The sequence below is a fragment of the Pleurodeles waltl genome, chromosome 7 (assembly GCF_031143425.1).
Source record: "Pleurodeles waltl isolate 20211129_DDA chromosome 7, aPleWal1.hap1.20221129, whole genome shotgun sequence".
NCBI lineage: Eukaryota > Metazoa > Chordata > Amphibia > Caudata > Salamandridae > Pleurodeles > Pleurodeles waltl.
Window position 1 is genome coordinate 65,664,717 of NC_090446.1, and position 18,526 is coordinate 65,683,242.

General features: G+C 42.9%; 1 protein-coding gene across 1 annotated transcript in view; it reads left to right on the forward strand.

The window, feature by feature from the left end:
* Positions 1-16,775, forward strand: part of GABARAPL1 (GABA type A receptor associated protein like 1) — a 29,137-nt gene extending 12,362 nt beyond the window's left edge. The window contains exons 2-4 of the mRNA XM_069242937.1: positions 8,250-8,328; positions 10,809-10,927; positions 12,221-16,775. Coding sequence (XP_069099038.1) covers positions 8,250-8,328; positions 10,809-10,927; positions 12,221-12,286 — 264 coding nt within the window. The 3' untranslated portion in view covers positions 12,287-16,775. The remainder of the gene's footprint in view (positions 1-8,249; positions 8,329-10,808; positions 10,928-12,220) is intronic.
* Positions 16,776-18,526: the final 1,751 nt, after the last annotated feature.

Here is an 18,526-nt window from a genome sequence, read left to right on the forward strand (position 1 = left end):
CCCATTACTCTTCCCTCTACGTACGGACCCTTTTGATCAACTTCTAGGGATGCCGCAAGCACACAATCTCCTTCCTCTTCTGAGCTTTCACTCTCCCATACATTGTTTATTCCACTCTCACTGTGTAATGGGAACTGTTGTACTGTGCCGTTTGTGCTCATTACCTGACCCGTTACCTGTGGAGGAACCATCATTTGCTGCTGACTCATTGGTGCCAAAGGTATTTGCATTTGCTGATTAGGTACCAAAGGTAACTGCTGTTGCATCGGCTGCATTTGCGTCATCTGCACACGGGGCATCTGCATCTGCTGCGGCTGCATAGGTTGTAATCCCTGCAATTGATTCATGGTCTGAAAATTTGGGTTTGGACCCCTCATTTTCGGTCCTCTCGTTATCTGAAATGCATTGACATCATTGTTTTGCTGACCAACACCTACACCTGCACCTGCACCTTCCTGCACCACCATCGGACACTCGCGTTTCCAATGACCTACGTTTCCGCACGCGTGACACGGCATCACTTTCTTCATTGCCTGCACACCTGTCACAACAGTGTTCAAATCCGGACCATTATTCACAAAACCTCCTCTACCTCTGCCTCTGCCCTGTGGCTGAAACGCCATGTTTCCTTGCAACTGCGGCTGCTGTTGCTGAAACACCATGCCTCCCTGCAACTGCGGCTGCTGTTGCGGTACCTGCTGTTGGAACCCTTGCATCCCTGGCAACCCTTGCAAGCCTGTCTGAGCCGCCTTAAGCTGCATCATCATCACCTTCTCTTTCAGTCTTTTCTGTTTCACCTCAATTTCGTCGCTACAGTATTTCGCATAAGTCAAGACTTCATCAATCGGTTTCGACTGCCAGCAGATCAAATGCGATTTTATCATCTGACTTATCTCTGGTCTCAGCCCTTCCACAAATCTGAACACAAAATGAAGCATATCTTTCGCCTCGATTGCTTCTGTGCCACTGTAATTCTTGAACGCCTTCAACAACCTCTCATAGTAACTATGAATCGATTCTTTAGCCTCTTGGGCAGTTCGATCAATTTTCTGCCAATCCACATTTTTGGCGGCAACCTTCGTCTTCAAATGTTCAATCACCTTATAGTACAGACACATCACCATAGGTGATGGCGCACCCGTCTCTCTGTCTCTCTCTGGTTCACTTGTCGGCCAACCTACAGCTCTTTTGCAATCCTCCCACAAATCTGCCGGAACCACAATCTCGAATAAAGTGTTCAGGTCTTCCCAGAGACATTTGGCAAGCTTCACAAACCTATCAGTCTGTTGATACCATTCGATCGGCTTCTCCCTCAGTTTGGGAAAATCATTCGTAAAAGACTGAATATCACTCCTGTGCCATGGTACATGTACTAACTTTCCTCCTGCTGTCTCCCTCATTGGTAACATGGTTACGGTCTCGCTGCTCTGTGGTCTTTTCTCATTGTGTTCTGTAACACTGTCCCTCCTCTTATCCTTCCTCTTTACCCATCTGCTTTCCCACTTGTCTAAGCACCTCCACACTTGGGCACTCTGCAACAATTCTCTAAGGTGTGCCTTCATGCCTGCTGATCTCATGTGTTCAAAATCTGTGGTCCCAAAATCCAACCTATAGCTCCTGCTCAAGTGTTTCGTCTTGCCTATGTCAATCCCGTTCCTGTCTGCTACTTCCTGCAAACTCTTATGTACCTTGTTTACCTCTTTCGTGATCTTTGGACATAGATACCTCAACTCCTCTTCCGTGTAGGATTCTAACCTGTTCACACCCATATTCCCTTCCACCAATTCTTGTGCTTCCATGTTCAGCCTCATCCTGCTCAAGTAATCGTCTCCTTTCCCACTGTCTGAGCTTTGTGTGGAATTTAAACTGTTGAACCACTGTGTCAGCTGTTGCGCATTTACCCCCATCAGTGTAGCATTCACATCGACTGCCATCGATGGTTGTGGCAACTTTTCAGTGTTCGATGTTAATGGTATTATCAGTGGGGGGCTCGACCTCACCAGTGTTGATTGAGCGCATACGGGACTAAACTCCATCAAGGACCCAGACCCAGTTGGCTGAGCCACTATCGGGGTTATCCCTGGAGTGTTTTCTATGCACCTTCTTTCTGTCCCATTCTGCAGCATTTGTCCCTGACTGCTCATACCTAAGTTAGGCTGACTATACAAAGGTACCACTGGACCTACAGTAATGGGCAGTGATATCGCATCTGGATTTTGTCCATTTCCCATATTCTGAGGCATGTTCATCCCCATATTATGGGCCATCATTGCCGGCATGCCCATCTGACTCCCAGTCATTTGAGCATGAACATTTCCTCCCTGCATCTGCTTTTGAGGCATCATAAACTGAGTTGATTCAGCTTGTGCCATTGTTGGGTTGTAACCATTCCGTACGCCCCTTACGGTTGGATCTAGAATCATTCCTCCATTGTTATCACTACTGTAGTACCCTGGCATCTGCGGCTGATAGTGTTCTGCTGGTTTCAACACGGGCACATCTGGATACATTCTCCTGATCTGCGGTATCTGTGGGGTGAGCAGTAAGCTCGGATCCTTAGATCCCGATGGTACTCCTGTATTCTGCATTTCCCTGTTCTGTACCGATGCCGGAGGGGCAGAACTGGTACTTGGACCTTGTCCATTCTCTGCATAAGGTGGTGGACGGTCGTTCAGCAACTCCATTATCAATTCCTCATCCTCTAGCTCCTCTTCTTTTCTCAACTTTTCCTCGTCCTCTCTGTCCTTGGAACACTTCCTGTCTGTCTTACAGGTAGCTTTCTTACCTGTCTCCTCTTCATCTTTAGTAATTGCGGGGAACAATTTTATTCCCTGCAATACATCTGACCTCCACACCTTCTGCGCATTATCCCACCTAGCATCCGCTAGTGTCTTTTCTACCTTCCTCATCCTTGTTTCAAACTTGTTTTTCTGTTGCTGTCTAGCCATGAGTTCCCATATTGCTAGAGCCTCAAACTGTGCTGGCCTTGGAGGCACCTTCATGTCATACATCGTGAATCTCAAGTTCTCTAGGACCCTTATATTGAATGTCCCATGTATCGGGAATGCTACGCTCCCATGTTTCTCTGTCCACTTGTGCCATTGTTTTAGCCAAAGGCACGGAGCTACCCCTTTTTCCTCCATTACAATGTAAGCTGGTGTACCCTCGGGCGGCGTTTCCTCTCCTACGCTCGCTTTAATGTAAGTCTCCCCCTTCATCGCACTCCTGAATGCTTTAAGGAATTTCATTTTCTCGTCTTTTAATTCACAAAGTTTATAATCAATAGATCACTGTTATTCCACAAGATTTGTAATCAATAGGTGACTTTAATTCCCGGAATACTCTTCACCTGCCTTTCCCCTTCCAATCGAGTGCCACGGACTGCGTCCAATCCGTGCGCGACCCTTCTTTCCAACCAACCTATCCCAGCGCGGCTCTTAGTGACGTCACACTCACACACACTGCGGCTGACAAAGCCTCGCGGCTAATCCTCCTTCACTCAGTTCCTCCCGTAACAACTTTTGCATGTATCGCGAGCTACCAAAAACTAAAACAGATCTGTCGGTTTACTACAGGAAGGGTAACATAATCGCTTCAGGACCTTAGGGACTTTTCACTAACCTCGACCACTATTCGATCTCTTTCACCAGCCTCGGCCGCTATTCCGTCTTTCTCAATCCCCACATTCGCAAGCAAATCTGACCCGCAGACCTACTCTCAACTTGTCAATGATCTGTTCTAGTGCACTTAGAATCTCGTCAAAGCCCGAAGTCGAAGTTCCTATCACTCCCTAACACACGTACCCACTCGTTGACCACGCCCGATCAACCTACTAAACCGCCCAGACCACAACATGGATCAACATACTCCGGAGTCTCTTGACCTCGCAGGGCCCGCCTCAACAACAACAACCACGTGGACCTTTTTATGCACAAAGCGCCAGACGCACATGAAGTTCGACGACTTCCCTACTCTCACACTCGGAGCCGCACCTCCGTTACTCTATGAAGTTCGACGACCTCTCTACTTCTACACTCGGAGTCGCACCTCCGCTATCCTTAAAAAGAAAATCCTCGCAACCTTTTCACACACCCTGCGGCAATAAGCTGTGCAAGCGCAAAACCCTAACTTCACTCATACCATCACTAGTACCGCCAACGCTGTTTCCACATCTCCTTTCTCTCCATTCGCAAGTTCCGAGATCCCGGGAAAGTCGCGGTGGACCTAGCCCATCATCATCTTGTCGATTATTTTCATCCAAAAATCTAATTCAACTTTTCGAATGAGGCCTCAAAATGCGTAACCGTTAATTCAACACCATGTACTCTACTGATACAGGGTCCCAAAAGACGTAACCGTCCTCTGCTACCATCTACTGATAGAGCGGAACGTGGTAACAATTTACCTGCGTTCGGACGCTCTTTAGGTCGATGAATCTTTTGGCTAAGTGGGGACTCTCTGTACTCTTAATTGGTCAATCACCTCTTATCGATAATCAATAACGAACATAAGCAACACCTTGAACAACATAACACTTAACAATTAATCCAGAATACATTTCGGCGAACCCTGACCTTTCAGCCAGGAATAACCACACCAGTTTATTGCAAAGTTAGTGAATTTATTTCCCTATATTAACAAAGCTAGCACGATATAGATGTGTCTCAACACCAAATGATAAACATATATGAACATTAATAGCTGTCCATATCATCGAAACAAGTGTAATCTATGTAGCATTTGAATCACAAGGCATTCGATAGTGGCAATGCAAAGCACTAATACGATAATCTGTAATGGGCTAATTGCGTACATTTAGTCAGCATAACAAGATCTCCAATTGCATCGTGCGACATATGGAATCCTCATCTAACCTCAAATTAGCATCAGCATGTGGGACTTCATGCAAAAAACGATTTGGCAACATCAATTTAGAAAACTCCTAGCTAGGGTCCTTATCAAAATCAGCAGTTGGTTACCTAAAAGAAACACAATGCAATTTTGCAATTTCCTTTCATAATTACCAATTCCAATCAGCAATCAATGAAGTCTTCGTCTCACAGGTACCGTTTCTCGATCAGCATGGGACGGGACAAAGGGGCAGGGGTGAACGGGGCAATTGCCTCACGGCGGCAAGATAAGATTACTACTTCATGCAAAGGGGCAAATCAAAGTTAAAGTCTCTAGGGCAAGAATCATTAAAGTCTCTTTCTCTCGACTAGAGAAAGCATCAAAGTCTCTCAAAATGGCGTCGCAGCAAAATGGGTCATAGTAGCTACGAAGTCAAAATGGCGGGATGTCCGAAGATAGAGAGAGCTTCCCTCTCATGCACCTGGGTTTTATAGACAACAGTTCAAGTCCAGTAGGGTCTCCATTGGAGGGTTCATAGGTTAGCTTCAAATTGACCAATCAAAAACGACAGTTCTCAAGCTTTTACTTAAGCATACATTATCCTTGGAGATGGGTACGCAATTTGCAACATTGTTTCTCGATTAGCTTACTCTCAGAGGCTCCATTGTCCGCACCTGCAAGCCGACCTTGAATTTAAGAGAAAATATGCCATGCTGGCACCAACTTTAAGATAAGCATGCGAGCAGTCTCTGTGGAAAAGTACAGCTTCAAGCAGAAATACACGTTTAATAGCACAGTGGAAAAATACGAACGTTTAAACCGTGAGACCAGGCAACTAGGCCAAAGCCTCCGCTAAAGTAATGCTAAGCTAAGGCATTTCAAATAAGCAAATCGTAGCACACGTTTATGATTATGTTGGATTAGTGCATTTCTAATACACCACGTTATATAAAGCACGCGTATAAATGATGGCAAACTACTCTGAGGGCACATTTTGTCCCCGTACAATCTTTATTAATTCGGTTAATGTCACACATGATTATTTCAGCACTACGTTTATGCGTTAATAAATCAAAACCTTCATTTTCTGCTTCATCAACCTCCTTGCATGTGGCGTTGAGGCAAGGTCATGGACAGGTGCACGTTTCACTAAGCTGTCACTCCATCGGCAACTCGTACCATTGGCGTATCCTTCGGCGATGCTCGACAGCGGCAGCAATCTTCCTCCTCTCTTTTGGGCTGCTGCAGGATTCAGTGTAAGAGGCCAGTCTGGTGGGTGGATCCTGCATCACTATCAATGACAGCGGTTCTGACTGGCGTGGGCAGCAGCAGCATCACCTGTCCTTCGGGCTGCAGAGGTGCCGGGGTGGCACATTGAGCTTGGCTCACAGCTTCTTCACCTAGTTCACCACAAGAATCCCACTGCAAATCAGACGCAGGTCAGTTGCGACGATGCTCCACCCAGAAGTCTGCTTCTTCTGGTGTTCCACACACCAGGAATACAGCTGGGCTTCTCCTCCTGGACAGTGTCCACTCTTGCAGGCCTGGTTCTCCCCTTTCTTCTCTGAGGAGGCAATCATGCGTCCATGTGCTTAGCGCACACACAGCTTCTCCAGTAAGTGGCACAGGCTTCCGGTAATGTCCCATCACCTCTGGGAGTCTGGCTGCCATGCAGACACCAGTCCTGGTCTAATAGGGAATGTTGATCCACTGTCGTAAGGTCATGGAACCAATTTGGGGTGGTTCCCTTTCAAATGCCTCTTCTGGCTGTAGTGTGGACACAACCTTTGTTCAAGGCGAGGGCTCTCACAGCAAGGAGTCACAATTCTAGTGCAACGGAGTCCTATGGCCATGGACAAGGTGGTGCAGAGGGGGAGTGAAGACAAATAGATAAGAGGCCACTTTCAGAAAAAACAACCTGTGATGAATGACTGTCAGTGTTGTACTCAGAGGTGCACTTCAGCAGGGCCGGACTGGCCATTTATCCTCTGAGGCATTTCCCTGTTTTCCAGCACCATTGGAGCTCCAAGACAGCCAGCGTTGTCATTCTTGCCAGCTCCACAGGGTTTACGGCAGCAGTCAATGCAGGCGTCTAAGGACAGCAAAACGGAGAGAGCGCCAGAATGGAGGAGAGAGTGACAGACACTGAGAGATAGCAACAGAGTGAGAGAGAGTGAGAGCGAGAGAATGAGCATGAATGAAAAGAGGGGAATGAGTGCGGCTGGTTTGGACATTTTTGCCGGGGCTGCTTTTGGTTTTCAGTCTGACCCTGCTGTCCAAATAACAACCTGGGAGCGAGCCAGCACAGTTACACACCTGCCCACTGAAGTCCCACTGATCCAGAATAAGCTGGTTACATAAAATGACCAGAATCCCAGGTATTAGCGTGAATGACACTTCACCTGCCTGTAAAGAGGGACTGATTATCACCTGTTAGTGTCAGGTCAGTAGCATCACTCAGGCTTTTTGATACTTTTGTATGAAATGAATCAGGTGATCGTTTACAAGGACTCTCTTACGCAAGATTGTAAATCATCCTAGGAATTGATGTTTGTAGTGTCCGAGGTAAATGAGAAGAGTCATTATCATCATCCTTTAGAACATCTCAGATTTTGTTAAGTATTCAAAAAGGTTTGAAGGGAGTATTCATGGTAGTAAAAATTCAGAACGAGTATTATTTTGCTTTGTAAGATTAAATATTTACTTTCATTACATGGAAATATTTTTGCATGCACATCCATTATCCAAAGGCATTTGAGTTTCCCCAAACATAAACACAATACAGATTTAAAGAGCATACATAAGATTGAAATCAGATCTCTTTCAAACAAATAGTTTTTTAGCTTTTCAAAAAATTGCAAGAGAATGTACAGCCTCCCAACAAAGTAAGTTTCCTGTGTGCATTCTAATATGCCTGTCAATTTCCTATGATGCGCAAATTCAAGAGAAAGCCATGTGTTGTCCAAACGTTTGCCTGCTGAAGCTGCAGCTTAAGTGTTCCAGTTTGTATGTCACAAAAACAGTCATTATTATTGTTATCAACAAAAAGTTTGGTAAGATATATTTATTGCTATTATTGACTCAATTGATTGTTTTATTAGTATCATTAATGCTATTGTCATATTTTCCTTTGCTGCTTTAAGCAATATTGTTCTTGATATTCTTCTCAAAATTATAATAATTTGAAATTGTATTAGAATTTATAACACTGTTAAACATTGTATTAATGTACATTAGTGATAACCATATTGGTACTGCTAACGTTAAGCATTGTATTGATATTGATGTATGTTACTATTACAATAATTAATACTTCTCAATTCAGCCTGTCCTCGAGCTAACATATTCCTCTAGTGACGAATTCTGACAACTACTGCTGTCTTTCTTACCCCACTTAGGTCATCGTAGAGAAAGCCCCCAAAGCCAGGGTGCCAGACCTGGACAAGAGGAAGTACCTGGTGCCCTCTGACCTCACAGGTAGGCTTCTTGTGTCACTTCCTGTATTTTTGGTCAAGCATAGAGGGGCTTCATTTTCTGCACCGGCAGCACCATAGAAGCACCTGTTGTAACAAGCTCAGCAACCAGGATTATGTCCTAGAGGGACCAATGTTTTCCTACGTGTTTTACTTTGATGGAGACTGTGAAGGTTGGGCCATATGAAGCCACTCTGAGGATTGTTGAGTGCCAGTTTTAAAACAATTCTTGATCAGTGTTAGGAGTTTCCCATATTAGTATGTGGCTTTGGGTACCCAGTGATAGATTCTGGTTCCATAATGCTATATATGGAGTGATGCAGGGCCTTGGGCAGGCTCTCTTAGTTATTGAGTGGGCTAATGTAAGTTATTAAAAATTAATGTTTTGGGAAAACAAGAGTTTTTTCATCACCTGGACAGCAAAGGACCTATGACTTGGAGGGATCAGTGTTATGGTTTTGGCACCAACCGCTGTTCGGTAGTAGGGTCCATGTTAGTTCTCGGAGAGATACCTTTGACTGCGAGTGAACTTCTTTTTCATTTTGTGTCTCTCCTTCGCACTCATGCTCATGGCGGCCATGGTGCTTTGAATCAGCCCACTTATGTCAACTGTTTTACTTTTCATTTTTAGTTTATCTGGTAAGAAAAGTCCAGCTAGGGCATTTACAACCCAATAACTCTAACCGGAGCAAATGCGAGACCCATTGCATTGCAACTGCTTGTTTATCTTGGGCTAAACTTCTCTCTTATGTTTTTGTGCAGTTGGGCTGTGCTAAGTCTAGCATGGGCAGTGTTAGGTATGCAAAGAAAAGAGTATCTAGTAGGCCAGTGTTAAGTATTTGCACTACGGTCTTGGGTTTCAGTGTTAGCGTGTGCAGGGACCAGTGTTTTGTTTTGGGCTTACGTGCTTTTTTATCTATGGGATGGGTAGGTAATGTAAGGTCTGGCAGGTCCAGTGTTAGGCATTTAGGTTGGGCAAGTGCTTGTAGGGACCAGTAATTTTGTTTGACTAAACTGCTCTTAAAGCCTTGTGACAGGTGGCCAATGTTTGATTGTGCGTGGCCAGTGTTAGGCATTTTGGTTGGACTAGTGTTAGTTCTTGGGCAGCCAATCTTAGACATTTGGATAGACTATTTATTTGCGTTTGGCTATACTGCACTTATATACTCTCGAGGTGCCTTTCCAGCTGGGGAAACATTTTTGTATTTTTGGAAGCAGCACCAGTTCCTTTAACGTGAGCTGCTTTAAAAAAAAAGTTTCCCATTTGGGAATGAAAACCCAAGAATGGTGGTCTACTTTTCATCCCAGGACACCACCTCTGTGTTTGTATCCAATGACATATTGCAACCTGAACAAGTAATATTCATTGAGCAGCTCATTTTACAACACCCAGTGAATGGCCATTTTTGACATGACCTGTAAGTATGTATATCTCATCGCAAAATGAAAGTCAGGTGGATGAAAGTTAATGCACAGTTGGCACCTACGAATTACAACTGCTTTTCATAGATAAGACTTTGTAGGATAGATATACTTAGGCCTTTTGCAATCGCAAAAGGTCCAATTCACAAAATAGAACCATTTGTGACTGCAGTGAGGGGTTTCGGTGTGTAACAAACAAAAATTGTGATTTGGTAACATGTTGCCAATTAGCAATTTGTGTTTGCGAGTACATAAGGATGTGTTTAGGGTGTCCTGACAAAAACAGATTTGGAATGGGATGTATTCATGTTTGACAGAAATCTGGTTGCTAAACAATGATATATTACCGACTACACAAATGTAGTGGGTAACCCATTCGCACAGGAAGGGGTCGAAAAGGGACCGATTCCCTTTTGTGAATGTTCAAAAAACATTTTTTAAAAGAAAGCCACCATCCCTGTGAGGGTTATGAATCATGGAGGGTCACAATTTGCAAATTACCTCATTAATATTCATGCAACCAACTACAATTCAGTATTTTACGAACCAACCTCTTAGTACTATGGTCGGTTTGCAATACACCACACTAGTCACAAAAATACTGATTGCAAATTGCAATCCTTATTGTACGACCACTGCTTTGTATATATGGTCCTAAGTTCCTCAGTAAATACGTTGAGTAAAAGAGAAATATTCATCACTGTGAATAGGTGATGCTTTTTAATACAGGACAAGCTAAATGTGACTGAATTATGAGTTTCAATTTCTTGCTTTGCTCAGTTTGAAGATCCTGTTAAATGGTAGAAGCCTCTATGTCATAAAATGCAATGTTAGTGCTATACAAAAGTAAACTGATGCTTGGGCAGTGCCTCTGTTGTTTAAGAGGAAGTTTTACATCAGCACCACTTATTGGTCAGATGTTAAAGATGGAGAGAGTCGTTGATGTCTCTACTTTGGGACAGACTCTTGTATGTTCCAAAAGAGTTAGGACACCTTGAAGCAAGTGCGCCCATGCGTGTTCTTGTCGTGTTCAACCCTTTCTCCTATCTTCTCTTCCCACAGTCGGACAGTTCTACTTCCTGATAAGAAAGCGCATACACCTGCGGCCAGAAGACGCCTTGTTCTTCTTCGTGAATAACACCATCCCCCCTACCAGCGCCACAATGGGGCAGTTGTATGAGGTGAGACCATCTTGCATGCTTTCTGACACTTACCTCTGTTTGTTTTCATGATAGAAACGTTTTCCTTTGGATTTCAGTTGCCTTGTAACTTTTTGGAACATCACTCTTTGACTACTGAGAAATAAAAAAAAACTTTTCAGATTAGAAAGCTTGTAATCACCTGTACAAAGCTTTGTGCAGGAATGCAGGACACATTAGAATAGGTTGTTTAATGTCTAGCTTGAGTGCATGACCCTTCTTGTTTCCAATATACGAGTGGACTTTGATGCGCCCCTACAGCCACTGCCCTGTGTGTGTCAGCTCCCTTCAGACTCTCAGCCACATCTTGAACCAACCCAGAGGATTAAACATCTCTTACTTAACCCTATTGGATGCTTTGAGTATCTTTCCATAATCTAGAAAGTGGTTTCAATGCCGACCATGGGGATTATTATACACCTAAAAAGCTGAGTCATTAAATTTTTGCCACTTAAATCTTTTTTAATCTTTTACATTGTTTCTATACCGAAATAAAACTTTTCTTATTTTTTCACAGTTGCAGGCATTTATAAAAGGGTTTAGTTAACACAGTAGTAAATGCTTAAATGTGCTAACACGTGGTACTGCGGGTTTTAGGTACAGTTTTAGGCTTCGTAGATTCAAGCCACACCTATTGACTTTGCAAATGCTATGGTATATTTTCAAAACATTAATAATCATAATTTATGTCTTAAAACTATTGAGTGTTTTTTTAATGGTTTATTATTGTTGAACTGATCATGGCATGGACATGTATTTGATGTCTATTAACAAATTCAGCAATTCCACATTTGTGATTGCTCAATTTCATTTTCTATGAAGTGGCAGTTTCTCTTTCTAAACCAGTGTGTGTGTTTGTTGATGCATGCATGTGTGTGTGTTTATGTGTGTCTGTGTGTCTGAAAGTCAGTCTCATATCTTGGGCAGACAACCAAGCTTCATTAGGGTTTTAGCTTTTGTTGCTTTCACAAACCGTGAAAGAGTTTCTTTGAGTTTACATGGACCGATTACTAGTCTCTCGTGGTACTAACAATTTTTTTAAACTTTCAATCACATTAAAAAATATCACAGCAGTTGGAGGATCACTGTATTGGATGGGGGTGCTCGTGTTTATGAAGATGCATTAAGTCATTACTGCATTGGTGCTGGCATTAGTTGGTGTTCTGTAGTCAGAATGAGCTGCCTTGTTCAGAACGCCTACTGTGAAGTGGGAGAGTTACATCTTGTTTAGATCACCTGACTTAATCACTTTACTTGTATTTTCTCCACTTCCAGGATAACCATGAGGAAGACTGTTTCCTGTATGTGGCCTACAGCGATGAGAGTGTCTACGGAAAATGAGACATAAAACACAACACACCCAATGGAACAGTTAAGATGGCATCTGAAGGACTGAAAGTGGGTGGAAAAGAGGGGTGGGATGGGGAGTTGTGTACAAGGGTTGGCAAGGAGACCACTGGCCAAGCCCATTTTTGCAAATGTGGACGTTGTCATTGCTAACTTCAGTGAAGCGATGTTGACATTCGTAGCTTTGGTAGAGATCCATCCTGACCTTTGCCCTTAGCCAACTGATAGAGAAGGGCCACCAGTTGCACACCTCATCACATTCTCTGAAGATTGCCTGCAGTCACAGCATATGTGGCATCTGTGTTCACTTTGGAAGGTACCACTGACTGCCTGGTACCTTTAAGGAAAACACAGCATCGCAGATGGTTTACTGGGATGCTGACAAGCACACTCAGTGATACGGGAATGATGTTCAGAGGTAAGGTTCAGCTGTCTATCAACACCACTTCACCACCCCATCTCCGTGCATCATGTGTCCGATTCTTTCCAGGCATTGGATTCAGAAGCTCATGACAGGACCTCTGACACAGTCGGATAATTTTTTGAGGTTCCATAGACCTTTTCCTGTACTAGTCATGTCCCCCCCCATAGAAATCATGTTTCTTTGGCTCTTCTTCTTGTGCAAAGCAACTAGGTCCATCAGTGTGCTGTTGCATAGGTGACTTCTTTAGGGCACAAGTCAGAATCCTCCTGCAGGAATAAAAGACACATTGTTGAGGTTGTGCCTATTGTCTCTGACCCCCGACTGAGCTCTTCACCATGGTCATGCCCACATAATAAGAGCACACACAAAGATTATGTGATACACAGAAATCAAAACAAACATCAAAAATTTGAAATGTGAATCAAAGGTATTATTTCTAAATCAGATCTTTTGGTCAGGGTTGGATATCACTGATTATTCATCCCCACCAGTCACCACCAGCTGTAACCAGGCAGACTTTGTAAGTGATTAGTCAGGTACAGCGTCTTGATGCACTAGAAAGTGATTATAATATTTAGTTAGGTAATGTGTTTTAGATAGTCAAGCCGCACATGCATTTTTGTCCTCGCTTTGAGCACGATTGGGCAATTACTTAAATGCAGCCTGAGCTTATATATGTAGCTTTAAGCCATATTCAGATGTTTGCAAGCTGAATATGACAATGATAATCTTTAGCGTTTGTGCACGTGTCTCTTGCGCTTTCCTATACTAAGCATTTTCCTACCGTGTAATGTTGGTCCAGAAGTCCAAATACCTTCTTGAAAATCTACTGGGCCCAATTAGATACAGTCTTATTTTCTTTTTTTGAAACCATATTTGCAGTTCATAAAAAGTATGTTTTAAACTTCTATAAAGATTTACTCACACATGGATATCTACGTATTTGATTGGGACATGGCTGTTATGGGGTAAGAATGCCCTGAAAGTTTGCACAGACATACAAACATATGAATTGCACTCTGATCATTTAATTCCTTGCAAAAATGTAAAGAGGTGCAAATGCAAAATGAGCACTCCAAAATTAGTGGTGGTGTTAGGGAAGCGGTTTCACTGTGTGAAAATATTATTTGTTTTGGAGAATAAAATGCATTAACATGCACTGTGTACAACTGTGCATGTGGAAATACATCCACATGTGAGCGTCACAGGTGTAGGCATGGAAGTGTGCCTCTGGTACAGGATTCCAGGTGTAACATAGGAAAACTTTGAGAATTAAAAAAAAAATCTGAAACATATATGGATGTAAAGTTGTGCCGATTTCTAAATTCCTTGAGAATCAAATTTATTGTTTTCAGCTTAGGTAGAAATGTTTTTCTTAGACTATGTGCTTTCCATGAAGACCTCTGCGTGTGAACTTTCATGTTCCATTATTTAATTCAGTCTACATTTCTCCTGTCAGCTTTCCAAGGGTGATACATTAAGACGATCTACAAGTGTGGGGCTGATGTCTGAAGCACTACCAGGGAAGCTCATTAAAAGACTGGCTCATCACAGCAGGCACTTTTTGTGGGTGCATTTCTCTCCCTTACAGTGACTGGACAGTATTGGTTCCCCCTCTACTGTATACGCTCATACATACATAATGTGGTTATTTTCAAGGGTTGATGGCACAATGATCAATGAGCAACTGTCATGGTATGCTCCCAGGTACCACAGAGCCATAATATTGTTAACTCAAGATGTCACACGAGTGTCTGGGGTTTCCATATCCTGTCCGTCCTCAGTATTTCTGAAGGTTGCCTGCTAGCTCTTTGAGTCTCCAAAGCCGGTTGTACGTGAGACTAAAGTGAAACTGGGAGCCAAAGGCCAAGCCAGCCTTGCTTTGAAATTGACCACATTCAAGAACAAGCAAATCGGGTCTGCTTGTGATCCGTCCTACCGTCCATCTTCAATGATCCACCATTTGGGAGAAAAATGAGGCAAGCTATTGGGCATCTGTGACATTCCAAAGGAGTTCACCATCAAATGAACCAATGGATTGTTGGGAACTTCTTTTTAGAATCTGACAACAGTTGTGACTATTCCTACATAAGGACTGCTCCTACTTGATGCAACTTTGAGACAGGTCTACAGATGCTATGTGTCAACATTTGTGGCTGTCCTTTGTGTTCTCCTTATAACGCAACCCCACATGTAGAGTTGGCAAGGAGGGCAGAGGTGAAGGTTCTGCAAGCAGTCTGCTGTATTTGATACCGCATGCTGAGTAGTGCTAACTGGAGAGATTGATTGCAATAAGGAGTGAGACTGAAGGAAGGTGAGAGTCCCGTAGGGTGTGCAGGTCAGGACTGTCTTCAGGAACAACTTTGTAGAGACCACATCCTCTGGAGGGTTGAAGAGGGAAAGATACGGAGGCCTTGTCCACAGGTTTAGAGAACAAACATCAGACCACACTAGGCTTGTTGTACATTCCTGTGGCACTTTTTGCCATTTTATAGTCATAATGGACAGTGTACTGATTCCACACGCCAAGATTCTACTGCGTAACAGTGTCTGTGTTGTTGTTAAAGAAAATCCAGTCCGTCTTAACTTTGTAGTTCTTCACTGGTCAAGACAAGTCACTGTTTCTCAAGGGACTTATCAATTTTACTTTTTATATTGTTTTGTTACTTGTATTTTACCGTTTCTTATTTTTTATTATAGTTGGTTTTCTAGTTGTTCTTTTTACAAACATCCAGAAAGAGAGCACTTGCACGGCCCTCTCTAAGGCCCATATTTATACTTTTTTGTGCCCCATTTGTGTCATTTTTTGACGCAAGTGTGGCACATGCTTACAATATATGATTTTATTTTGTACGTTTGCACCGCTTTTGCGTAAAAAAATGATGCAAATGAGGCCCTAAAAAAGTATAAATATGGGCCTAAGTATTTTGGCACTCTTGATCTCTACATGAGATAAATTTGTTCCAGCCCGCTCACTTTTACTACACCTCTATTTGAGGGATACGTGAGTGGAGCAGTCATGCAGCCTCTGTAGGGACTGACTGTTTGGCTATGCCTTGGAGCAGCCTCTCCTCCTACTGAAAGGCCACATTTCATTCAGGGCACCAGACATCAAAGTAGGAATCGAAGAAGTGCCTGAGCTAATAGCCTGTCAATGGCAGCAACCTGGTGAGTATCCAGTCCAGGCAAAGTTGCAAAGTTAGTAAACTCGCACCTTTGTAAATTTTGTTTTAGACTTTGTTCTAAAATGTTTCCACTTGCATGATGGGCTGCAAGGGGCAGTAAGTGGACCGCTGCTACACAGCAGTAGTCCTTGGTGAGGTACCTCCCACCCCTGGCAGATATCCTGCCATAAGTTTCTCCTCTGGCATCATTTCCTGTCTCGTGGCATTCTTCCTCCTCTCTGACCCTGCATACCATCCAGGAATTTCAGTCGTCGTTGGCCAAGACCCAGTGCCACAGTCACCCCCATACTTTAATGTCTGTTGCTTTTCTCCACTCGGAGGGCATCAAGCCCTCCTGTAGCGAAGGCCATTTTTTGGGGGTGAGGGACAACTTTGTTATGACTTTGCCCAAATTCTTTGATGCAACTTTGCAGGCGAAGGTTGTACCTTTGCCCAACCCTATTTGGTTATCGTCCCAATATCAAGTGTGCAGGAATGCTCAATACCATCCCCGCTTGTTGTTAAATTGTGAGAAACTCTTCCTAGCAGCGCCACTTTAACCATCTTTCAAAATTCGAAAATATCCAAAACAAAATCTTTATTTTGAAAGTTTATCAGATGCAAAAAAACGTGTACTCAAATCACTCTGTATCCTGAGGCTTTGCACCCACTTGCTAAAGATCCAGATGGCACAAGCAAGGACCACAAACCTGTGTGTGTAGGTGCACCTGGGGTTCATCATTGTAAAAATACACAGGGCAGCCATTTTGTTTTTATTCAGCTTCTTCCTTTATGTCAATGTGCCAGTGTGCGAGCAGACATTTTGTTGTAAATACAATTTTTCATGTGAAATAAATGAAGATCATTGAAGGGTCTCACAGATCCTGAAATCTGACTACTCTGCATTGCCCGTCTTCATTTCATTGGTACTGTAACTACGGTGAAGGAGCTCAGGTCTTGCCTGGGTACAAACATCAGCACAAAATATATATTTCGTAACAATGTTGCATACTTTTGTACATGACGTGTAGAAGGTGACAGAATATAGACCTTCAAGAATGATTAATCAACTTGCTTACATATTTGTGGCCTACAAATAGAACAAGCATTTGCAATGCAATAGGTCTCGCATTTGCTTGAGTTAGAGCTATTGGCATTGTAAATTAATAACTGGAATTTTCTTGCCACATAAATTGGTTACCACTGCCTCATTTGACTTTTCTACCATATAATTCCAGTGGCCGTGCACATAACTAAAGCACTTCTATTTACCAAGACACAAGACAGCCACAGAGGAGAAATAAACTAGAAGGCTCACCCAAACATATCGAGAGTGTTCAAACAGTCATAGTGTAATAAGGATGTTAAATTGGCCTGGATCATGGTCATAATTGTAATAAGGAGTGCTTAATCTACAATAAAATCTGAAATAAACTTTAGACATTAGATTGTAATGCTCAAAACAGCCCCTAGAGGGCACCATAACAAAAATATATTTTGTTAGAAACATGGTCATGTAACCATATTATTAGCCCCAGGGTATAACCACATGAAATAACAAGAGAAAGTAAAGTGCTATAACCATATACTTAGTCCCTACAGGGCGTTTTTAGGGCTGATTAGCTTACTGCAATGATATCCCAAAAAAGGGTTTTTAGAACAAAACTTTTGCCAGGTGTAAAACAAAAGTTCTAGCGATGAGAAAGCTTAAAAGCACTAAATGGTGGGAGGAGTTATTATTTTGGGGTCCCCACTAACCTAGTGTGGGGACCCAGAGATGATGTAGCCAGAAAGAGCTTTTTGAAAGTGGTCCCATTGTCCGAGGACCACCACAGGCTGGGTTATGAGCAAAAATGTTTTGTAAAAGGAATGCCCCGCAAAGCATTATGGGGCAAGTTTCAGTGCCATTAATATTTTAGTATGGTGCTATGACTGCAATGCTTAGAACAGCTGCTAGAGGACACTACAATGAAAATAACATTTGTAAGAAACATAGTTATGAAACTATATGCATAACCACAAAAAAAGAAAATTACTGAAAGGAATGCATTGTAACCATATATTTAAGCATAGAGGACGTAGGGCATTACACAATTTCAGGGGTAGCAGCCACACAGCAATGATACTTCAAACAAGGCCCTTAAAACTCAAGCTACTCCCAGCTGCAAAACAACAGTTCCAGCCGTGAGAGCTTAAATACACTGACAGGTGGGAGAGGTTATTTCTTTGGGGTCCCCACTAACCTAGTGCTGGGACCCAGAGATGACCTAGACAGAAAAACACATGGTGATGAATTTTTTGAAGTGGTCCCATTGTCCTAGGACTGCCACAGGCTGAGTTATGAAAAAAAAAGGTTTTGTGAAAGTAATGCCCTGGAACGCCGTAAAGTGGATAGCAGACAGTCTGGAGTCAGTCAAGGCTTAGGAAGGAGAAAAGCAAAGGTACAGTACTTATTAGAAGGAGGGATGAGAATTCAGAAAAGAGATGAGATTTTGGACTAGGATGTAACTGTAGTGAGAGCTGATGTAGCAGGTATAGGTAGACCTTCAATGCCCTTTCAATATAAGGGGACAGGGTTTTTGCTACTTGCAAAGAAGTATGCCAATTTGCCTCTTTATCAAGAGGATGTGAAGAGAGACTCAAGGT